This window comes from Oryzias latipes, chromosome 10 (assembly GCF_002234675.1).
Source record: "Oryzias latipes chromosome 10, ASM223467v1".
NCBI lineage: Eukaryota > Metazoa > Chordata > Actinopteri > Beloniformes > Adrianichthyidae > Oryzias > Oryzias latipes.
In genome coordinates this window covers 27,230,948-27,254,735 of record NC_019868.2, presented here as the reverse complement: position 1 = coordinate 27,254,735, position 23,788 = coordinate 27,230,948, and the positions used below count along the sequence as shown (strand labels likewise).

Below are 23,788 nucleotides of genomic sequence, written 5' to 3'. Positions count from 1 at the left end.
TGGTTTTATGCGATTTATTGCAAGGAGAGTAAAACATTCCATGTTTCCTTGTGTTGCTTTCATGTGTTTGTTTTTTTTTTCTCCGTTTGATGTGCGCTGACAGGAATAAGCAAAGAAAAGGCCTTCGGACAACAGAAAAAAAGGACACTTGAGCAGAAATAAAGGCAACAGAAACACGACCACAGGACCAGCTGTGGCGTTCTGCTCCTGCGTGAGCCGCCACACAGAACAAGTTCAGGTACAAACATACAAAATGAGCTTCACGGTGAGATTCTGGAGGCAGGGAAGGTTGAACAAGGCGTGAAATTATAATAGAAATGGAAACTCAAGGTAGGTATCCTCTCTGTTTACACTCCAACTTATAAATCCCACCAACATTAAAAAGAACAAGGTGTTGAAGACACATTATCTACAAAATAAAAGCTGGTTGGGGATCTTTGGTGATACTTGTCCTCCATCATCAGAAAAATGCCACAAAGACACCGTTTTGATCAGAGTGGGTCACTGACGTCTGGGACCTACATGAACATGCAACCGTGATGTCACGATATTCTGATCCTATATATACGGATTTATTCTGATCGTTTGGTAATTCAGTCAATAAACTGGACCTGGAGAAACACAACGGCCTAAATAAAGACTAAAATCCCAGAAAATGAAGCTTTTAGTTGAAATTATCTTTGAAAGACTCATTGAAAATAGAAAAACATTCATATTTAGACTACTTTCAATTTTTGAAAGGTAACATTTTGAATCAAACTAAGGTTTTTCTTTAAGAATCTGCAGCTAACGTTAACATTATTGGTCAATAGTTATTGTTGATGTATAAATGATGTATTTTAACATTTAAAAAAAAAAGCAGATGAGATCAGTGCAAATTTACCGGCACCAGAACCAGAGGAATCTGGACCCGCAGCAAACTGAGCGTGCCCAGAGCTAGCAGCTAAATCCTCGCCGTTGGGCCAAAAGGAGCGCCCTCTACCCACATGGAGCTTTAGAAATGTGAAAATGAAACAAAAAGTAAAGTAAACGCTATGTTTTTATGTCAATCTTCGGGCTCTACTTACTAAACGTTCGTTAAAAGTTAAACCGGTTGAACTTTGACCTATCAGGGACTCCATTTGGTGATGACGTATGAATGGCGTCCCTTTTGATTCATGGAAAGTACCAACCGTTTGAAAAGGATTCATGGAGGAGAAATGAATAACAGCGGTTCATGTTGGGTTGTGTCCAAATTTCCTCACATCTCAAGGCCGCGGCACAGAGCCGCTAAATCGCTTTGACCATTTTGCACGGATGAAAATTGGTCATAGGTGAATATATGTGGAAAAAGTGAGAAAAGTTGTGGTCTTTTGGTGAAATTTTCACAGATGGATCACGAATGAACCGCGTTGAAACCACACAAGTGCGAATAACCACGCAAAGAACACGTAAACTAACGTAGAACATGTGGTCCGTGCGTTAAGTCTGTTAGACATACGTGGAACAGCCACACATTCACGCAAAAATCACACATAATTGCGTAAGATGGATGTGATGATTGTGTACAAACTACGTAAAGTAGGCATAAACAGCGTGATTCTCAACCGACCAAAAATTTTGAACCGAATTCACGTAAAAACCCGTCGGCCGAAAAACCCTCGACGGACATCTGCGCACATCGAAGAATGACCAACGCAAGAAACACGCCTGAGTGACGTAGATCATGTATGGATCACGGAAGACCGACATTCCATACGCGGAAATGTACGCAGTGGCTGTGGGACACGGCCTTTAGCCCAGAGAGCATTCATCTTTTTTCTTTGGGTGTTTAAATCTACAATTCCAAAATCCAGGACCGTGGAAATTTCCCAGAAGCCTCTGGAAAAAAAACAAATGTGCATCAATGCTGACTAGATTGACAAATGTAGAACACAATGCATTGCATTTGAACAATTGGCCACTGTTTTTTTTTTACGTTTTTCTCATCAGAACACAGCGGATTCATAATTAGTGTTTACAAAATGTTTATCAGGTTTTGACTTTGGCAAATGGGAGACGTCCGTGTTAAAGAAAAATGAACATGTGGTGGAAATTACGTCATAATCCTGAGTGTTGGATAGTCCTGCACTGTATAGTCTTTTAGGGGTTTGGAAGTATTGAAGGAATTCTGATAATAGCCATTTTTTTATGTTTTGGTTCAATCTGACCAATCAGCTGTGAGTGGGAGGAGCTTATGTCAGCTCTACAGTGTGATTCAGCATCAGATAGATCCACGCGGAGCAGAGTAAGTCATTGGTTCTGCAGCTTCTGTTTGTTCGGACCTCTGGACACCTTCTGTGGATCAGCCCATCATGCAAACAGAATAATTTCAGAACCGGTCCGTTCGCAGCGTCTCCCTTTTGAGGGAACTCCAGGAACAAAGCTTGATGTTTTCTGCTGCTGAGCGGGCAGCCGTTCAGGCTGATGATCCCTTTGTAAGATCATACAAAACTCATAGAAACTAAAGCGCGACCACTGAAAAGTTCCTCTGCAGGTGAGCTCCAGCTCAGCAGCTGCCGCAGCCCCAGCTCCGGGACGCGTCCCCCCCGACGTCCTTCCCCATGCTCAGGCTGACCGAGCTCTCCGGAGGCTGGCTGAGGACCAGCGGCTTCTGAGACTTCAGCTTGTGGGCCACGGTCATAAAAATGGCCTCCACGTGGTCGCTGTCCCGGTGGTTCCCGCCTCCCTGACTGTTGGGGTCCTTGGCCGACGTCTCAAACAGCGGCATGGAGTGAGAGTCCGCGAACTGCTGCGCCACGTCCGTGCCCACCTGCACCGAGTCCTGGAGGTCGCACTTGTTCCCCACCAGGATCCTGGGGACCTCCGTGCCCAAAGAGTGCTGCTTGCACTCCTCGATCCAGGCGGGGAGGCTGCGGAAGCTGGCGGCGTTGGTCAAGTCGTAGACGAAGACCACGGCGTGCACGTTGCGGTAATAGTGCTGCACCATGGACTTCCTGAAGCGCTCCTGGCCTGCAGTGTCCCACAGCTGAATCTGTGGGGAGGGGGTAGAGAAACATTTGAGGGGGTTTCAGTTACCGGTAACGTGAGGCTGAAAACAGAAAATCCTTTAACATCATAAAGAATTGTTTGGAATAAAAGCTTTCAAGGCCCCATAAACTATTTTCAAAGTGTTCCCAGTGGTCTTTTGATTATGATTGTACCGGTTTTAAACAAATAAAAGAAACCTGCATCATTTTCTAGGACATAGTTTCTGCAGAGCGGCGGGAGTACCTTAGAAATTCCCTTCTGAGTTCTGGGCGGGAGAATTGGCAAGGAGTTCCCCGCTGCGCCCCCACTTCCCATAAGCCATCTGTTTACATCCTATCCTGCTAGCTTACAGCCCCTCACACCCTTAACTTAACATTATCGGTGCAACAAAAAGAGTTAGCAATATCTGAGCCGTCCAGCCGCACAGTTTAGATCCAGATTCCAGCTCAGACGAGGAAAACAAAGACGTTCATGGATCTGTTTGTCTGCATCAGAATGGAGCGGAGCAGGAAGCTTGTTGTCCCGCCCAGCACGTTTAGAAACACAAGTTTTTCAAACAGCAGTTTATCTAAAGTCTTTATGTTTCTAACCACAAACACACAGAGGGTTATTTATATCACTTTGCCAGGTTTCCACTTTCATGTCTGTTACTATTTATACTTAGATTTTGATTTTTCTTGTCATTTTGTGTTTCATTGTGCTGGGACCAGGAAGTCGGGAGGGTTGAGGGCATTCTGTGTATTTTATCATTTCGATTTTAAAGATCCACTCCAATGAAAATTGTCTCATATGGCGTTTTTGTCATGATGGAGGACAAGAAAATTCATCTTAAAATTGCATCAGTGAGCATCTCTTTGTTCAGATCTGTGAATCAGAAGCAAACAAAAATCCCTCTTGTGTGTGTAAATGTACTGGGTGGGCCACAACAAGCCCCCTGCTCCACTCCATTCTGATGCATCCATGTACGTAATGGAATCTGGATCTAAACTGCACGGCTGGATAGGTCCAACATTGCGTGCCGTTATAGTTGCACCACTATTGTTAGGTTGGGGCTGTGAGCTTGCGGGAGAGGGTTTAAACAGATGGATGATGGGGAAGGAGGCGGGCTTACTCTGCACCAACAGTTCCGCCCACAACTCTGAGGCAAATTTCTAATGAACTCCTGCCGCGCTGCAAAAACTTTTGTAGAGAATAACAGGTTTTTCCCTTTTTTTGGGCTAAAAATCAAGCTGTCAAAATGGAAAGACAGCTGGGAACGTATTGAAAATAGATCAAAAGATGATTGAAGTGCTTTGCCTTACAGTTGCAAGAAAAGTGCTTTATAAATAAAGTTTTATTCGGTTAAACAATTGTCCAATACATCGATTGATGGTCCCATAACTATAGAGTTAAAGGTGGAAAGCTAAATGATTAGTTGTTTTTATTACAAAAAAAATATATATATTTATATATAAATAGTAAAAACATAAAATATTCTGTGATTTCAGTTCAACTATCATTTTGAATCCTGCACAAAAACTTTATTGAAACCACAGAATGTACAACACACACACACACAGATATTCTGTCTGTTCTCTAAGCATCACAACAGACCCAAATCCTGTTTTTGTTCGTCAGAATCCTTATAAGGACGATTGGACCTGGTAGTGATCGTGATCTAAGAGGTTTCTAGCGGTGGGATTCGGTTCGGTGGGGGGGACGTGTCTCCGCGGCTCACCTTGATCTTCTCGCCGTCTATCTCCACCAGCCTCTCCCTGAAGTCCACCCCGATCGTGGCCTCGGTTTTGTCGGGGAACCTTCCGGCGCAGAAGCGGTAGGTCAGGCAGGTCTTCCCCACCCCGGAGTCCCCGATCACGATGATTTTGAAGATGCGAGTCCTCGGCGGAGGAAGAGCCGCGTTGGTGAGCGAGCCGGGAAAATCAGAGCCGCTGACCGCCATGACAGTCCGCCTGTGGGCGCTGGTCAGCAGCGGAAGAGGAGGAGGCCTCAGCGGCGCTAAGGCTGCCCCTCCGCGGGGAGCTGGAGGATAACCATGCTCTCAACCAAATTCTAACATGGAAATCTCACGAAAATAAAACACCAAAAAATGTACTATCTTCCAGATTCATTGAAGTCTACTCAGTAAACCTGCCGAGACGCCACGTACAGCAATTTTATGAAGTCTCTTCTCGCGAGATTTCTGGGAAAGTTTAAAAGTCAGCTGGTGTTCACCTTTATCACAGAAATATGGGTAAACTGGTAGATAATGTGCACATTTCATGGACTAAAAGTTAAAATGTTTAGAGATTACATTTTGTTTCATAAAAAGACAACATTGACTTGCTCATCAAAGTTCCAGCTAATGTAATTACTATATAATTAGCAAATTTTAGAATCAAAAGTTGTGTTCTGTTTTCACATATTGCATTGTGCTAATAATTAAAAAAGAAATCTGGATCTAGCTGCAAACAAGATTCTTATTTTTTATTTTTGGCAGAGTGAAAACTGCTTATGTCATGCTGACTGGTGGCAAATTGAAAGAAAAATAAGACCCTGCCTGAAAATTACAGTTTGTTACTTGATAGAAATAATGAATGAGAACTTACAGAAATTCAATCCATGAAAAGCAGATAGAATCGTTTTGCATCCATGCATTTTCCAAACATGCTTAATCCCTTTCGGGTTCACCTGGTTGCTGGAGCCAATGCCAGCTGCTGTTAGGCAAAGGCAGAGTACACTACACCCTAGGCAGCAATTGAGGAACAACCTAGGGACAATCGAGAGTCATCAATTAACCCATGAAGCCTTTTATTTGGAACGATGGTCGCGCGAAACCATACGTGCATAAAGAATATGTCCCAGCCCGGATTCAAACTGGTTATGTATTCTTGCTGTGAGGTCACTACCCTACAACCTGACAGAATAAAATGTAAAAAAAATAAATAAATAAGATGGCTGGATTGAATCAGTTCATAAGGGTATTTTCAACTAAGGTATCATCTCAGATTTGCAGTCTTTTAACACCTTACAGTCTTGCCATTTGTAGGACCACTGGGCGTCACAGAAGAGGAAGGAGAAAGTTGTTTCATGTGATTAAAAATCAGAATAGAATAAATGTGGAATCTATAAAACCATCTCCAAGCAGCTGGATGTGCCTTTGACAACAGCTATAACTATTTTTAGGAGAAAACATTAATGAGCCAAACTTGACCACGGTGCATACTGACAAGCCACAGAGTGTTTAGGAAAATGGCCTTTAGGCAGATTCCTCAAATGTTTTTGGCTACATCAACTTCCATCCACACAGAAGCAAGGATGAAGCAGAAAAGAAGACTGTTGCTATGAAGAAACATGAAGAGGCTTGGATATGGACTGAAGCTGCAATGCTGTGCCAGAAGTTGTGCACAGATGAACCAAACATCAGTACCTTCAAGGCTTTCTTGAGTCCAATGTGCCGAGAAGTGCCTGAAAGCTTGATTCCAGTCCCACAAATGGATTCTTTCAACACACTAATGACCCAAAACACAACCAGCAGAAAACACCTGAGACCAAGAACCAAACATTGGGCTATTCTTTGGTGTTTTTCCTGGAGTACTGGTCTAAAATCCTTCATGAAAGGAGCTGGAACAGAAAGTTTTGGGACGGCACTGTGCAAAGAGGAGATGCAGGGAAAGGTTGGTTGAAATTGAGGGTCCTTTCAGATTTTTTATTGAGTTTCACGACTTTTTGTGTTAATTAATCCCATTTTTTGCAGTCTTTTCATTATTTACTTTGTTAACAGAAGGGATAAGAACAGTTTTGTTATATCTGTAACTGGTAAACCCTTAGTTAAAGAGCTGTCTCTTTAACACAAGTGGCACACATTTGCACCAATTTGAATGTTTCTTGACCGCCTCTTTAATTTTGACGAGTTTATTTAAACATTAAAATGTGTTAAAGACTTCTACCAAACAAAATATTAGTATGTAACGGTCAGGTTAAAGTTTCATACAGTTTCAATGGTTTATTTAACTTCCTACTGATGTAACAAACGTGAAAATACGAGCACCCGCCGTTACATCATGACCTTCACATGTCCACTACAGGAGTCTGTCTTGTTCTTGCCCAAAATCCCGCCACACATTGAAACACCCTCCTAACATAAAATTTGTGAAGATTTAGTGAGTTTGTTTGACAAAATTTCTTAATTGGTCTTTAATGCATGTATAAGTGCAAAATATAAAGCTAGAATATTATTTAAATTTGAAAAATTGTTCAGGCAATACACGAACGACTAAACGCGGGGTCCTTTAGCGGTGCATGGTGCAACATGTGTAGGATAGTTCCAGAAGACGCTTCGCAGTCGAACTGGACGTTGGTCCCGGTGTCAGCCTCCTGGACGCCGCATTCAAAGGTCTACCAAAACCACAAAAAAAAAGAAAGGCTTTTTGGATCTTGTCTTTGCGTCTCGGTAGTTGTGAAGTTTTACGTAGGACGCTCCTGACGTTTTTATCAAATTTGTTAGCAAGTTAGCTCGTTTGGAAAAAAAATGTTGAGCGCTGCTAGAACCATTTCAAGGTCTCTGCCGACAAGGTCGTGCTCCAGGAACGTGTCATCTCTGGTGAAGAAGGTAAACTCCAAATGTCCCCATACGAACCGTCAATATGATCTTTTTTTGTTTTTGTTTTGCAAAATGAGTGTGAAGTGCCCCGGTACTTCGCATGCTAATGTTGCTAGCATGCTAACAGTTTTAGCATGAGGCCGCTTAAAGCTTCGTGACTGTCAAAAAGTCACGTGTTTTTTGTGTTGTAACGCCACATCTTTTGGTGGTTTAATTACAGTCAAGTCTAGAGAAGCTATTCTCAAAAAAGTAGATTGTTTTACTAAAGTAAATCCATATATTTCGAACGGCCAAAGAATAGACGTCACTTCTTGACCCCTGCTACGGGTACCGCGAAGCATGGATTTGAAGGATATTAAAGTTGGTTTGCGTGTTTTAAAGCAAAAATATGAGTTGTTAGGGTGGTGTGGGATTTTGACCTTCACTGAGGTCTTTCCACACCCATTCATCACATGGAGAACCCTAACCCCCCATCACATGAGAACAACGGTTTTGGGAGCAGAGCCTCAATTCTAATGTCTGGTATTTGATTGAACTTGTGTGGTCTTAGATGCATGTATATAAATGTGTGTTGTGATGTAATCAGTCTTCTATAGATGTACCTGTTTCTTGATTCAGTATTTTATTATTACAGGCGTGCTGGAGTGGCTTCAAACCAGATGTCCTTGGAAACCTGTCCAGAAGAAACTATGCGTAAGTTGAATGTGTGCATTTATCAGCTAAACTGAGTTGAAAAGAGTAAGTTTTTAGGCGAATTAACTCTTGGCTGCCAACATATGGATAGAGCATGTCTTTGATTTAGAGTTGCGTTGTCTGGCCATCACGTGGCGTGAACGTCACTGCTGTCTGTTGCAGATCTGAAGCCATCAAGGGCTCCGTCATCGGCATCGACCTGGGAACCACCAACTCGTGTGTCGCAGTCATGGATGGGAAACAGGCCAAGGTGAGGCTCCATCAAACGCTGGAGCTTCTCATCCGCTTTATGTTTCCCTCTGGCATCAATATTCAGTTATGGCCATATAAATACTAAAAATTGCACTTAATGGCTTATTAGTCACACTTTTATATCCTTTTATTGTGAAAGTTTTTGTTAAAAAATTTGTTAAAAGATAAACAGCTGAATTGCAGTAGTTAATGTGCCTCAGAAATGTTTTTTGTGTGTCAAATGTCTTCAAATAATTGTTTTTATACATAAAGTTTAAGTATAAAGGAGCCAATTGAAGAGCTAACTGGCTCCTACAATGAAGCCAGTTTGTGGAAACCTTCAAAATAAAAAAAAAAACTTTAGTATAAAAAAAAGAAATGAATGAATTATCAAATTATTTCTTTTTTTTAAGATTGTATTTTTTTCATTTATGATTTTATAATATTTTGAAGAGTCTGATTGTGTTTAATGGTTTATGGGATATGACAATTTATTCTGAAATTTTACATTATGGCACAGTATAGAACTGTTGAACTGCTTCAATTACTCTGGTTTCCCTTTACCTAATCTCTTCTTTGATTGTATAGATTGAACTTTTGAATCGATCTTTTTTTTTCTGTCTTAAACACCTTTGGAGCTAATAAATAAGACATTCAGCTGTTGGATGACTGATGCGACATGAGTGCCTTCGTGATGCTTCCAGGTGCTAGAGAACGCAGAGGGAGCCAGGACGACTCCTTCAGTTGTTGCTTTCACAGCGGAGGGGGAGCGTCTGGTGGGCATGCCAGCTAAACGGCAAGCGGTCACAAACCCGCAGAACACTCTGTACGCCACCAAGAGGCTGATCGGACGGCGCTACGACGACCCAGAGGTCCAGAAGGACCTGTGAGTCTTCCGATTTAAAACCTCCAGGCGGGCGTTTGGGACGAGATGGTGACTGTTGGGAAACGATCTGTCCTCTTTGTTCCCAGGAAGAACGTCCCCTACAAGATCGTTCGAGCGTCGAACGGGGATGCGTGGGTCGAGGCTCACGGGAAAATGTATTCGCCCAGCCAAATGGGAGCCTTTGTTCTGATGAAGATGAAGGAGACCGCAGGTGAGGAAGCGGTCCGAGGATCATAGCAGGTTAATGACGTCTGACGCCGAGTAAGAGTTTGAAAATGGGGTTCGTCTTCTCAGAGAACTTCATGGGAACCAAAGTGAAGAATGCCGTCATCACAGTTCCAGCGTACTTCAACGACTCTCAGAGACAGGTACTCCATGCTGCATTGCTATTTAAAGATTTAAAGAATGGTTGTTTTTAACAGATTCTTTGGCATTTTTTGAGGCTAGAGGAAAACTTTAAATCCATCTTTCTCGCAATAACTTATATGAATAATTCTGGCTTCATGGCACAGAAACGGCCCTCCTCAAAATGTCCAGCAACTTTCTCCTTCCTGCAAATTCTGGCCTACTCTCCATCCCCCTTTTACTTGATCTGAGCTCAGCCTTTGACACCATCCTCCTATATGGACTATAGTTCCAGTCAGTACAGGTGTGCCGCAGGGCTCTGTCCTGGGGCAACTGCTATTCATCTACCTGCTGCCTCTCTGTCAAATCCTGTTAACACAAGAATCACTTCCGGTGTTACGCGGACGACACCCAGCTCTTCATGTCCGAACTTCATCATGTATAAAGAAAATTGAGCTTAACGTTGCATTTCTTACCTTTTCCTTTTTCAAATCTTTGAATCAAGAGCAGGAGTTTCTTGCAGACTTTGAGAGTCTAAAAAGGATGTGTTTTTAATTGTCAGGATTCCAGCTGCAAAGAAATGAACAGAAATGCCTTTTAAGTTTTTATTATGGCCTTCAAACCTTATGTCCGATATCACTTGCTCTCAGTTCTAGAAATGTTGTGCAACACTTTAGGGTGAGTTTACTTGCAGGGATCATATTAGTTTTACCTGAACAACATGTTTACATTTGCGAGCTGTCGTCGTCTCTGCAGGTACTGTGGGAGCTAAGCTCCTCATGGAAGTTCTGAAGTCAGAACCAGCGCTCAGTCAGCCGTCCAGACGTTGTTTGTGTCTGGATGAGCGTTACAGTGCTGGTAGAGGAAGCTCCTGGATCGGCTTCACTGCAGCAGGTTCTGTTTTAGGACCTGGTGCTGCTGAGCGGTCGCAGGGCTCAGCCCAGTGAGAGTGGACCGTCCTGGTTCTGCTGCAGGACGGTCCTAGTACAGGGCTATACAAACCAACACGCATACAAGAAAACGTTCCTAACGCAGGATCAGAGTGACCGTCTTCCTTCTTAGTTTTTCGGCTCTCTTAGTTTTAGAAAGTTCAGTGTGAGTTTACTTGCAGGGATCACAATAGTTTTACCTGAACATTACCTGTGTGCATGTGACGTCCTGTAGGTCTGCAGAGAATTAAGTCTGATGGAAAACAGTCGTCTGCTTTTTAAGTATCTGAGTCAGATCTAGAGGTCAAGTTCAAAGTCTTTCATGTAAATCAGAGCTCTTCTAGTGTAAAAACTCCCAAAAATCCGTAAAATGTTTGCATGTTTTGTGCGTCTTGTTTGAAAGTAAGACTCAGCTTAAACAGTTAAAGAAGTGCAGACTAGAAAAGTCTATTTGACCTTTTTTTTGCCCAGTTTTAAACAGTAGAATACATTTGAAATGTTATTTTATTCATTTTTTTAAGGCGACCAAAGATGCGGGGCAGATTGCCGGTCTGAACGTTCTGCGTGTGATCAACGAGCCGACGGCCGCAGCTCTGGCCTACGGTCTGGACAAGAGCCAGGACAAAATGTGAGCTGCAGGGTCCAGAACCTTGACTTTGCTGTGGGATCACAGGACCGAACTGTTTTTGTTTTTTTTTCTCCGCAGCATTGCTGTGTACGATTTGGGCGGGGGGACATTTGACGTCTCAGTCCTGGAGATCCAGAAGGGAGTGTTTGAGGTCAAGTCCACCAACGGAGACACCTTTCTGGGGGGAGAGGACTTTGACCAGCAACTTCTTAAACACATCGTGAAGGAGTTCAAGAGAGAAGTGGGCCGTCCTCCTCCCTCGTTTATCCGGTTGGTGTCCCATGCTTTTGTTAACGGGGTTTGTCGCCTTTGCAGTCTGGCGTGGACCTGATGAAGGACAACATGGCTCTGCAGAGAGTCCGAGAGGCAGCAGAGAAGGCCAAGTGCGAGCTGTCGTCGTCTCTGCAGGTACTGTGGGAGCTGAGCTCCTCATGGAAGTTCTGAAGTCAGAACCAGCGCTCAGTCAGCTGTCCAGACGTTGTTTGTGTCTGGATGAGCGTTACAGTGCTGGTAGAGGAAGCTCCTGGATCGGCTTCACTGCAGCAGGTTCTGTTTTAGGACCTGTTGCTGCTGAGCGGTCGCAGGGCTCAGCCCAGTGAGAGTGGACCGTCCTGGTTCTGCTGCAGGACGGTCCTAGTACAGGGCTATACAAACCAACACGCATACAAGAAAACGTCCCCATCACAGGATCAGAGTGACCGTCTTCCTTCTCTTAGACGGACATAAACCTGCCGTACCTCACCATGGACGCCTCTGGGCCCAAACACCTGAACATGAAGCTGACCCGGTCCCAGTTTGAGGGCATCGTGGCCGACCTGATCCGCCGCACCGTGGCTCCATGCCAGAAGGCCATGCAGGATGCCGAGGTGTCCAAGGGCGACATAGGGGAGGTGCTGCTGGTCGGTGGCATGACGCGTATGCCGAAGGTAAGCAGAGCCGCAGAAATCGCCAGAATGAAGATAACGTTATGTCTAAAGCATTTAATGTCCTGTTTGTATGAAACCATGGATATTGTTTCATAAATTTAGTTTCAAATTTAGATTTATTTTCTTCTGTTTAAAAAAAGAAAAAAGTTGTCCTACATTTTATTTCAAAATGTAATTTAATGGTAAAAACGGACAAACATAGTTTTCATAATATTTTAGCAAGAATGTGAACATTTAATTAATTTAGTACCACAAATATGGTCATATTTTTGTTTTACTTTTTTACATGAAATTTAAAATCTAACTAGATTTATTTTCTTAAAACAGCCGTTAGAGCAGATTTTCTAAGTGATCTGGGTCTCTTGTATGTTGGGCAATTCTGACATCTTGTGGTCAAAAGTGGAATTGCACCATACATTTTCTCTAGTTAATTTTGGTCATTAAGGGCGTTACTCCTCAGCAGTTTTAACATTTTTAAGTAATTTTCTCTTAACAAATTCTATTTTTTTATTGTTTTTGTGGCAAACATTAATTCTACAATGAACTGGAAACTGTTTAAAAAACCATACCTACATATATATATATTTTCTTTTACTGCACAAATCAGAAAAAATTAGATCAGACTTTTGTCTTTCAACAAAAGACCAAACATGTAGACAAAATAAAAATATGTAAATCCAGAAAAAGACAAAATGAAGTCCAAACAGTGAAAAAACAAAATCACACAAAGCTTCACTAAACTGAATTCCAAGAACTTATTCTGTGTCAACTCTTAAATTTGTTTTTAAACCAAAAATCTAAAGCTAAAAACTTTTTGAACCATTTACTTTGTATCAACAGAGGGTAGGTGTGATTCCTACATTATTGTAAACAGCTTATGTTCAAAGATTGAGGTTTATGGTTGGACTCCTTTTCTGCTGCAGAAATGTCTGCTGAGTCACCGTCCTGTTCTCTGCAGGTTCAGCAGACCGTCCAGGACCTGTTTGGCCGCGCTCCCAGCAAGTCCGTCAACCCAGACGAGGCCGTTGCCATAGGAGCAGCCATTCAGGGCGGGGTTCTTGCCGGTGATGTCACCGACGTCCTGCTCCTGGATGTGACGCCTCTGTCTTTGGGTATCGAGACCCTCGGCGGCGTTTTCACCAAACTCATCAACAGAAACACTACAATCCCCACCAAGAAGAGCCAGGTACCGGAGCCGCTGACACTGGCAGCCCGCGGACCCACGGGAGGACCCGCTGTAACGTCTCCCCCCTTCCTGTCCAGGTGTTCTCCACAGCTGCTGATGGACAGACGCAGGTGGAGATCAAGGTGTGTCAAGGTGAGAGAGAGATGGCGTTGGACAACAAGGTGCTGGGTCAGTTCTCTCTGGTGGGGATCCCGCCCGCCCCTCGTGGAGTTCCTCAGATCGAGGTCACCTTTGACATCGACGCCAACGGCATCGTCCACGTGTCCGCCAGGGACAAAGGGACGGGGCGCGAGCAGCAGAGTGAGTCCGTCAGCCGAGCCACTATCACTCGTTTCCTCACCAGCTTTAGTTTATTTTAGTCTAAAGGCGTCGACCTTTGTGTGACCGTCTGTTTCTCCGCCTCCTCCTCAGTTGTGATCCAGTCGTCCGGGGGTCTCAGTAAAGACGACATCGAGAACATGATCAAGAATGCAGAGCGGTACGCGGAGGAGGACCGGAGGAGGAAGGTAAGGCCGCAGAGGAGGAGTTGTCCTAAAGCGACTCCCGCCGCGTCTGCTGCCCGCCAGTAACCGAGTCTCTGCTGCTGCAGGAACGCGTGGAGGCCGTCAACATGGCCGAGGGCATCATCCACGACACCGAGTCCAAGATGGAGGAGTTCAAGGATCAGCTTCCAGCTGACGAGGTACAGGTTTGGGTTTCTCCAGCCAAAGCTGAGGCTATTTCAAAGACCTCAGTGTTGGTTTTGAGCTTAAATTTTCATTTTTCACTTCAGTGGTTTCAAATCAAGTTTTGCTCACGTTAGTTTCTTTTAATGACTCTTCTGATAAAAAGCTTCATTTTTCCTGATGAAAGCCAAACTAAAAATGTGCTTCATCGAAATCCTTTAACACTTTCAAGTCAATTTCTCACTGACAACAACCCAGCAGGAGCTAAAAAGTCTGACTCCCCCCTTTAGAAAAAGTATTTTTATTTTTACTTCATTTTTTGGAATAAAAGTTCTCTGAAATATAAAATAGTTAATAACTTTTGACAGAGGTTCACATAACGTCCTTTCAAAATAAGACATGGTAGACACTGATTAACAATAATAAAGTACACCTTGTGTTTTACAGTTTGCGGTGCATCTCAGGCAGAAACTCAAACCTTTTGAAAATTAAGTCAGATCTAATCAAGTGACCCTTAAGCTACGTAGACCGGGGACGTGTGGTGCGTTCAAGGACATGCATAAACGTGTGTTCATACAGGTCTATTGCTAGTCCATGTTCCTTAGAGGTTTGGTGTGAAATGGCTTTTTCTTTCACAGCTCTATTCCGATATATGAAATACTCGGTGTCGAATGATTCCCCCCTTGATTCATTTTCCAAAAACTGACTTAAAAAGTTGGAAAACTGTGTTCAGGAGCCTCGTAGAGCCGATATGTGCTCTGATTTTAACTGTTTGTTAATGAGTTGTTTCGTTTGTTGTGCCCTTATAGTTGGAAAAATAAATACTTTTAAAAATTAAATAGGTTTTTCACTCCCCGAGGATGGGGGTCAAAGGGGGGCCACGTGTGGCTCCGGAGCCGCAGACCCCTAACGTTCCCCGTTGGTTGGTTTTCCGTTGCAGTGCTCCAAGCTGAAGGAGGAGATCACCAAGGTCAGGGACATCTTGGCCAACAAGGAGGCAGAAACGGGGGAGAACATCAAGCAGGCGGCCAACAGCCTGCAGCAGGCGTCACTCAAGCTCTTCGAGGTCGCATACAAGAAGGTGAGAAATCCAGCAGCTGCCGCAGTGCAGTTTGTCCTGAGCGGAGCTCTGACCGCCTCCGTGTTCCTGCAGATGGCAGCAGAGCGTGACGGCGGCAGCAGCGGCGGCAGCTCCTCCTCCAGCACGGAAGGAGAGAAGAAGGAGGGTCAGCAGTAAACTCCTGCACTTGCTGGAGAGCCTCGGTGACAACAGAGGACTTTTGAGCTTGGGGAGGGTGACGGGGACGGGGGGAGGGCCCGTTCGGACTCATTCTTTCCATAGTGTATTATTCTACTGTGTTTTGGCAGTAAAATATTCTAGAAAATATAAATGTCCACTTCATATATCGTCTGTCTGTAATTTAATTTTGGCCGCATTGTGTTTATTTTTACAAAACTGTTGATTTCCTTTGTTAGTAAAAATTTCCTCTTTTCCTTCTGACGTCTGGAGTCGGATTTTTTTCTCGCACGCTGTGCTTCATATCGGCCGTGGAGACATTTTCAGTTTCATTGCTAAAATTCACCAACTTTCCCTCATAACCGTCCGGTTACAAACGCATCCGGTAGACGTCTGCACGGACGGCGTGCGCCAGGCGGAGGAAGTCGCAGGAAAGTGTGGTGGCGCCTCTTCGGTCATCGGCGGCGATGGAACGCATCAGAATGAGTGTTAGGACGCCTTGCTGGCACAGCCGGAGGATGGAGCTCAGCTTCTCGTCCCATAGACCTGAGATTGATTAAAAAAAAAAAGAAATGGAAGGGACGATGCTGCCCTCTGCTGGTCAAACTGGCCTCCTCCGACGAGGGTGGATGGAGGGCAGGCGGTGGATTTATATTCTGTGAAATCCGGGGTTTACGGTAACTGTTGCTGTCTTTTCTAATAAAACTCAAACATGGAGAAGTCTGGTCCCGTCTTTTTCTCCACCACAGCTCCTGCATCTCAAGAGAATATTGACCTTTTTTTTTCATAATTGATTTTCCTTTTATTAAAACATGTCTGTAGGAAAAAAATGCCTCTTCCTTTTTTGTTGGCATTTTTAATCTATTTTTTGTAAAGGAAACTACACTGCCTCCTGCTTATGATGTCACTGCTGTGACATGAAGGTGGGTGGCGATTTTGAGGCTATGTATGAATTCCCTCCCTGAATACTAAAAAATCCCAATTGGTGTCCTGGGAGGGTATTCCAGGGGGGTATTCCAGAAAGCATGTTTAAACTACCCTGACTTTAAGCCTGAACTCTGGCTGAAATCTGCCTGAACTTGCTTACTCTGGGTATGTCGGTTCCTAAAGACCGGATATGAGTTGGCGTAATTACGCTCGACTTGGTAACCCTGGGTTAATGCACGTGCACAGCAGATACATAATGACATTCTCAATGGATCACCCATATCCTGAGTCACCGTGGAAACGCGTGGAGAAAAAAAGAGCGCCATACTTCATTTAGACGGAGTCTGAGATTTTAATGATGGCGTATGAAGGTCATATGTCCATCAAAAAAGTAACACTGCTGCATCATCAGCAAAATAGTTTCTGCTTGGAGAAAAAGAACAAAGTAAACGCAAGACTTTCTATCTTATTTCTATTTTAATTGTGACATATATATATATATATTATCCAACTTTGCCAACTTAAATGAATTACTTCTTTGGTGACAAGTAATTGGGTTAAATTTATTCAACCTAATTTCTCACGTCTACCCAACTCAAATTTACATATTTATATATCTAAATGTCATATTACTCCAATTCAATTAAATGTTTTTCCAACCTGCTCCAGACCAGGTTATGTTCAGAGCATGAGTTGCCATGGCAACTTGACATACCCTGAAACATGCCTCCATTTCTGGACCCGAAAGCCGATGTTATCCGCTTCCTTAGCCTCAAACTTACCGTGGTAACTATCATAACCTGCTTTCTGGAATACCCCCCAGGAGTATAAAAGCAATTCTGACACCATACTTGCTACTTTGTTTACATTTACTTTGAATGTAAACGGCAAATATGACCAGGGAGTACAAATGTAATGAAAATGAGCATTTATAAAGACTATTAAAGAGTTTACTGTGTTCTGATGACAAAAACTTGGTTGGTATATGAAAGAAAAATAAGTTAAATCATTTTTTTTAAAATTGTTTAAATGAAATGCATTGTGGTCTTTAGTAGCTGGTTTAGTGAGCTTCGATGCACACTGGTTTTTCGCAGAGTCTTCTGGGAAATTTTTAGTGAACTTATAGTGCACAATGTAGTGAGTAGTGAAGGAATTCCAGCTGTGACTAACGCACCAATCGCGCTTATTTTTATTTTTATTTTTATTTTTATTTTATTTTATTTATTTATTTTATTTACTTATTTATTTATTTGTTATAAGCTAAATCTATTTATTTACATTTTAAAATTAGACTTTTTCTTTTAAGATTCCTGGTTTCTTAATTGTGTTTTTTTATTCTGATTAATTAACTGTTTGTAAGTAATAAAATAAACAAATAAAAAACCCTAAAGCAAACCCTTATCTTAACAAGTGAATAAAAAAACAGTAAAAAAATTAAAAGATAAAAAACATAAAACACAATAAAAAAATTGAATAAAGTGCTTTGCATTAAGCTAAACATAATCTATAAATCCTACATCTAAGCCCTGACCCCAACCCTAACAAGTAAATAAAAACACAGTAAAAACGTGAAGGTAATAAACATAAATATATTGAAAATTTTAAATAAAGTGCTTTACATTAAGTTAATCATAATAAAAAAAAAACCTTTTATAAATCCTACATCTAAGCCCTGACCCTAAATAAATATAAATAAATAAATAAAAACATAAAAACTTGAATTTCAAAAACATTAAACACAATAAAAAAACTAAAAATGTCTATATAACAGACAAACTCGGCCTGCAAACTCTGATGGCCTATCCAGAGGATGAGTTGTAGCTCCAGCATTCACTTGAACTGAAAATGTTTCTTTTCAGAGGTTTCCCTTTTTTGATCTGCCTTGCAGTTGCTGCATTTTCTTTGGTGTCTTTTTCTGTGTGCATCTATTCTCATCCAAAGGAATGTCATTGGCAGAATCAACCAAACCTTGGCATGACTTCAGTATGACTCTCTCTGATATCCTGTTGGACACATGAGCTTTAGCAGTTGGAGAACAATTCCTCTTTTAGACGTTTTGCCATCTGGAGGTTCTTTTCTTCCTGTGTGAGTTTACGTGGTGTGGATGGTGCATTGGAAGATGTGTCTGGGCGGGGCCGAGTAGAAATCATGTCCCAAAAGTTGTCCCTTTTATGCACTTGAGGTTCCCGGTCTTGAGCTAAACCTTTGTTTTGACTCATAGAGGTCTTCTCGTTGGTGTCCTTAAGGAAGCTCTTGATCACTTCATGTTTTATACCTGTAGCCATGATATCATTTGAATTTTGCTTAAGAGGCTCCATTTGCTTTGATGTGGACTGTCCCTTCTGAGTTGAAATCATGTCCCAAAAGTTGTCCCTTTTATGCACTTGAGGTTCCCGGTCTTGAGCTAAACCTTTGTTTTGACTCATAGAGGACTTTTCGTTGGTATCCTTAAGGAAGCTCTTGATCACTTCATGTTTTATACCTGTAGCCATGATATCATTTGAATTTTGCTTATCAGACTCCATTTGCTTTGATGTGGACTGTCCCTTCTGAGTTGAAATCATGTCCCAAAAGTTGTCCCTTTTATGCACTTGAGGTTCCCGGTCTTGAGCTAAACCTTTGTTTTGACTCATAGAGTTCTTGTTCTGTGTGGGAGGTCCATCCAAATCTAAAAGAAACTCGTCAAGAGAATCTACCAAAATGTCCTTGTTTTTAACTTTTTGAGCTAAACCTTTGTTTTGACTCATAGAGGTCTTATCATTGGTGTCCTTAAGGAAGCTCTTGTTATCACATCTATTCAAGTCATCGGACGTGTTTTTTGGTAGCTTGACTTTAATTGGGTTTTCCTTAAATGCTACATATGGGCTGCAGTCTTTGGAGCCCAATTCTTCCTTTGCAGCATTACATTTTGGGGTTGGCTTTGCAGTATCCACAGTCATCTTGGTGTCTTTATGAGGTGAGGGAGGTCCATCCAAATCTAAAAGAAGCTCGTTCATAGCATCTAATAAACTTGTATCATTTTTATCTTTGTTTTGCCTCACTGAGTTGTTTTCCTTGACAGCCTTCCCCGCAGTCAGTTTGGTGTCTTTATGTGGTGTGGATGGTCCCTTTTGAGGGGCTAACTCTTGAGGTGAACCTTTGTTTTGCTTCCCAGAGTTTTCCTTGACACCCTTCAGGGGGCTCCTTGGTAAAACCTCCGTTTTGATGCCTGCTTTTTGTTTAGCTGGGCTGATTTGATTTGATTCCTCACTTGAACTCTCATCCCAGCTATTTGGATCATCTGATGTGTTTTTGACCGGTTTAGCTTGGTATACTTTGGGAATCAAGTCTTGTTTTGCACTGTCACATGTTTTGGTTAGCTTTGCAGTATCCACAGTCATCTTGGTGTCTTTATGTGGTGTGGATGGTAGCTTTTGATGTGAAATGTTGGCTGAGACAGTTCTCCCTTTGTTGTCTTTAGGCGATAAATCTTGAGGTGAACCTTTGTTTTGCTTCCCAGAGTTTTCCTTGACACCCTTCTGGGGGCTCTTTGGTGAAACCTCCGTTTTCATGCCTGCTTTTTGTTTAGCTGGGCTGATTTGATTTGATTCCTCACTTGAACTCTCATCCCAGCTATTTGGAACATCTGATGGTTCCTGAGAGTCTTCACTGTAAGTTTCCCAGCTTTCCTCTTGTTCTTCCTCCACTGAGCTGTCATATTTCTCACTGTCTTGTGTTTCTTCTGAATCAGTTTTCAAATCAGAGACATCATCTAAAGTGGCTGTAGACCTCTCATCTTCCTGTGAGTCCTCACTATAGCTTTCCTCTTGTTCTTCCTGCGATGAGCTGTCATATTTCTCACTGTCTTCTGTTTCTTCTGATTCAGTTTCCAATTTACAGACATCATCTGAAGTGCCTGTAGACCTCTCATCTTCCTGTGAGTCCTCACTATAGCTTTCCTCTTCCGATGGGTCCTGAATTTCTTGTTTCCCCTCTGATGAATCGTTGACTGACGTGCTTGTAAAGGATTCTTCCTGAGGTGAGTCGTCCCCTGAGGATGGACCCTTTTGTGAGGAACCCTTGAAATGTCTGGGACTCTGAGATACTCTATCATCAGTGCACCTATCATCTTCCATTTTGTAGTCGTCCTCTCTCCGAGCAGCTTTTGCTTTTTTCCCTGTGTGCTTTTTCATGTCAACTTTAAATTTCTGGAGATTTGTAGAAAGACGTTGAGGTACTTTTGAGAAAACAGAAGAGCCTTTTTTAAGGTGCACAGCTCTCCCCTCATCAGGGCAGGTCTGTTCAAACTCTGTTTTGTTAGTTTTGTCCGACGTGCATTTTAAGGATTTCTCCTGAAGTGAGCCGTCACTTAAGGAATTTGCTGTGCTTTCTGAGTCCAATTGACGGTTTGGTGAAGAACCCTTGACATGTTTGGGACTCTGAGATACTCTACCATCAGTGCACCTGTCATCTTCCATTTTGTAGTCGTCCTCTCTCCGAGCAGCTTTTGCTTTTTTCCCTGTGTGCTTTTTCATGTCAACTTTAAATTTCTGGAGATTTGTGGAAAGACGTCGAGGTACTTTTGACAAAAGAGAAGAGCCTTTTTTAAGGTGCACAGCTCTCCCCTCATCAGGGCAGGTCTGTTCAAACTCTTCTTTGTTAATTTGAGCTTGAGTTTGATGGATACTGTTTTTAAGGAGACGATTTTCTCTCATCAAAGCATGCAGCTCACTGTCTTTTTCAGCCTTCTTCTTCATCTTTTCAGCAGTTTGTAACATTTGAAGATTTTCCATTAAAGCTTGATTTTCCTTTTTGAGTCTGCTGATCTCCAAGTTACGTTCTTGGTCCAACTTGTTCTCTAATTCTCGGTTTTTATCCTCGCGTTCTTCTTCCACTCTTTTCTTTGACGTGACTTTGTAGTGGATCATGTCCTTCTTGGAATTAAACTTATGCTGGAAGATCATCGCCTTTGCTGTGTGGTCAGGTGATTCTCCTCTTAAACCTTTCTGCTGAATAGCATCTTGCAATTCCTTCAGCTGTTGTTGATAATTTGTTGTTTCCTGATTTAAGTTTTGGACAAAAATCTCCTCTTTTTTGATTGTGTTCAACAATATTGTTTGTTTATAAAAAGTGCTACGAAGTCTGAAAATCTCTTTTTCCAGTTTCCTGTTTCTCTCTGTCAACATTTTTTCTTCGTGTTGTAAGAGTTTGAGTTGATTTTCCAGAGTTTCATGATCCCACAGTTTCAATTTCAACGATTTGATTGATCTACAATGCATTTCCATCATTTTCTTCAGCTGTTTTATTTTGTCTTCCTTCACTTCACACATTTCTTTTAAATCTTTCTGCTCGACCAGAATCTTTTGAATATTTTTCATGTCCTTCTCGTATTGTTTGTTTAATTTTAACGCATCGTTTTCTTGCATTTCTAGGTTCTTGTGAATTTCACGCAGTAACCTGGTTTCAAGTATCAACCCTTTATCAGGCTCTAAACCCTGGCATAAATTGTGATTATTTTCAATCATCTTTCCTATTTGGGTCTTAGTTTGCACTTTTGAGGTCATGTTTCAAACGTACTCCGTAACTTTCAAAATGTAAATTCCGATGTCTTTTCTCTCTACCTATGCTTTCTGTTGTTCCTGGCGTCTATTTATAAGCTGTGACTGATGATGTCATTTGATGTCACTTGATATCAACTGACATTAAATGATGTCAGTTGAGGTCACCTGATGATGTCACTGATGATGTCACTGTTTCAGACGTTAGCCCCGCCCACTTCCTAGCCATATCCATATTCAATGTATTGCAATATCGATTGCACTATGTGCAATCGACATTGGGTTCAAATTCCACTCCTGGTAGAAAAAAGAAATGCTCTTTACTTATATTTGGGCAGATCACTAATATTTGGACAGATCATCTCATCACCTAATTATGTTTTCCTTGTTGTGTTTAAGTGTTAATGCTGCCATCAAGAATCTCAAATTGTCTATTTCTTAAAAATTTAGCAATGCCCCAAACCATCACACCACCATCATGCCTGACTAATGATACAAGATTGCTATCATGCTCTTAATATTTAATTCCATAAAGATATCAATATAGATACCCTAAATATAGTTTTTTTTTTTAGTGTCTCATAGCACTTCTTGTACAAAGGTTTCCAAAGATATCCAGGTGTTATTTCATTGTACTGCAATATCGGTTGCAAAACAGTTGAATAATTAAAAGCTTTTCAACCAGGATGGCCGAGTGGTTAAGGCGTTGGACTCAAGATCCAATCAGCGTGTGCTCACGTGGGTTCAAATCCTACTCCTGGTAAAAATTATATCTTGTTGATCAGTTATTATTTCTCATTGTCAGTCTCAGACATTGTCATGTAAGACATTAAATGCTCTTTACCCATGTTTTGGCAGATCTCAGCACCTAATTGTTGGTGTCCTTGTTTTCTTTCAGTGTTAATGCTGCCATCAAGAGTGTCAAATTTTCTATTTCTTACAAATTTAGCAATGCCCCAAACCATCACACCACCACCATCATGCCTGACTAATGATACAAGATTGCTAACATGCTCTTAACAAATCATTCCAAGAAGATATCAAAATAGAAACCCTTAATATGGTCTTTTTTTAGTGTGTCATAGCACTTCTTGTCCAAAGGTTTCCAAAGATATCCAGGTGTTGTTTTATTTCATTTTATTGCAATATCGGTGGCAGAAAACTTGAATACACAAATCCATTGCAACCAGGATGGCCGAGTGGTTAAGGCATTGGACTCAAGATCCAATGAGCGTATGCTCACGTGGGTTCAAATCCTACTCCTGGTAGAGAATTGAACTGCTGTTTACTGGTATTTGGGCAGATCTCAGCAATTACTTGTCCCACAGAACATAAAATTGTCCTTTTGCTAAAAATTTAGCAATGCCCCAAACCATCACACCACCACCATCATGCCTGAATAATGATACAAGATTGCTATTTTGCTCTTAATATTTAATTCCATAAAGATATCAAGATATACTGGAGCTCATCCGTGCTCCAGTTCCTGACCGTTTACCTCGCCTTTGCTCCTGCTCCTACACCTGGCTGTGGATCCTGCCTCTGGCTCATCTCTGGCTCGTCTCTGCTTTGTACCTGACCGAGTACCTCGTCTCTGCTCCTGCTCCTACACCTGGCTGTGGTTCCTGTCTCCGGCTCGACTCGCGCCTTTGACTGTCCCGATAACCACGGCTGGATGAAGCTCGTCTGCTGGACTTTTATATATGTAGTTGTAGATTTAGATAAGTTAATTCTTCTCTAAGATTTCTGGTAAATCGCCTGTCCGTCCTGGGGGAGGATCCCTCCTTCATGTGGGCACCCCTGAGGTTTCTTCGTTTTTTCCGGAATCCGGTTTTTTTGGGAGTTTTTCCTTACCGCGAAGGGGGGTCTAAGGGCAGGGATGCCAGTATAGCTTAGTCAGTTTGTTAGTTCATTTTAGTATTTTTCTATTGAACTCTTTGTATTCGTGATCCTTTTGATTTCATGTTTTACTTCGAAGCCCATCGAGACGACTGTTGTTGTGATTTTGGG

General features: G+C 42.1%; 2 protein-coding genes and 3 non-coding genes across 5 annotated transcripts; 4 read left to right on the top strand and 1 right to left on the bottom strand.

Annotated features, from left to right (window-relative positions):
• Positions 1-5,223, bottom strand: LOC101168379 (ras-related protein Rab-33B). The gene is made up of 2 exons (XM_004073592.4): positions 4,727-5,223; positions 1-3,013 (listed from the first exon to the last, which is right to left on the bottom strand). The coding sequence occupies exons 1-2, from the start codon at positions 4,946-4,948 to the stop codon at positions 2,528-2,530; spliced, it is 708 nt and encodes a 235-aa protein (XP_004073640.1). The 5' UTR covers positions 4,949-5,223; the 3' UTR covers positions 1-2,527.
• Positions 5,224-7,297: 2,074 nt separating this feature from the next.
• hspa9 (heat shock protein family A (Hsp70) member 9) lies at positions 7,298-16,031 on the top strand. Its single transcript, XM_023959379.1, has 16 exons — positions 7,298-7,597; positions 8,223-8,281; positions 8,444-8,531; positions 9,217-9,398; positions 9,485-9,609; positions 9,693-9,766; positions 11,194-11,300; positions 11,379-11,541; positions 11,616-11,708; positions 12,017-12,226; positions 13,185-13,412; positions 13,490-13,712; positions 13,824-13,918; positions 14,002-14,094; positions 15,018-15,158; positions 15,231-16,031. Exons 1-16 carry the CDS (start codon positions 7,517-7,519, stop codon positions 15,312-15,314), a joined length of 2,046 nt encoding a protein of 681 aa, XP_023815147.1. The 5' UTR covers positions 7,298-7,516; the 3' UTR covers positions 15,315-16,031.
• On the top strand, positions 10,543-10,744 carry LOC111948088. Its single transcript, XR_002874072.1, has one exon. It is a non-coding gene; the product is annotated as a small nucleolar RNA SNORA74 (small nucleolar RNA).
• LOC111948087 lies at positions 11,752-11,953 on the top strand. The gene has a single exon (XR_002874071.1). It is a non-coding gene; the product is annotated as a small nucleolar RNA SNORA74 (small nucleolar RNA).
• Positions 16,032-22,963: 6,932 nt separating the features above from the next.
• On the top strand, positions 22,964-23,046 carry trnal-caa. The gene has a single exon. It is a non-coding gene; the product is annotated as a tRNA-Leu (tRNA).
• Positions 23,047-23,788: the final 742 nt, after the last annotated feature.

What these genes read in the sequence shown, in the direction of transcription:
- LOC101168379 (XM_004073592.4), bottom strand. Translation starts at nt 4,948, where the DNA reads ATGGCGGTCAGCGGCTCTGATTTTCCCGGCTCGCTCACCAACGCGGCT. An exon ending in TAGACGGCGAGAAGATCAAG is followed by an intron (nt 3,014 to 4,726) that starts GTGAGCCGCGGA and finishes CCCTCCCCACAG; the next exon opens with ATTCAGCTGTGGGACACTGC.
- hspa9 (XM_023959379.1), top strand. Translation starts at nt 7,517, where the DNA reads ATGTTGAGCGCTGCTAGAACCATTTCAAGGTCTCTGCCGACAAGGTCG. An exon ending in TCAACGACTCTCAGAGACAG is followed by an intron (nt 9,767 to 11,193) that starts GTACTCCATGCT and finishes CATTTTTTTAAG; the next exon opens with GCGACCAAAGATGCGGGGCA. An exon ending in ATCAGCTTCCAGCTGACGAG is followed by an intron (nt 14,095 to 15,017) that starts GTACAGGTTTGG and finishes TTTCCGTTGCAG; the next exon opens with TGCTCCAAGCTGAAGGAGGA.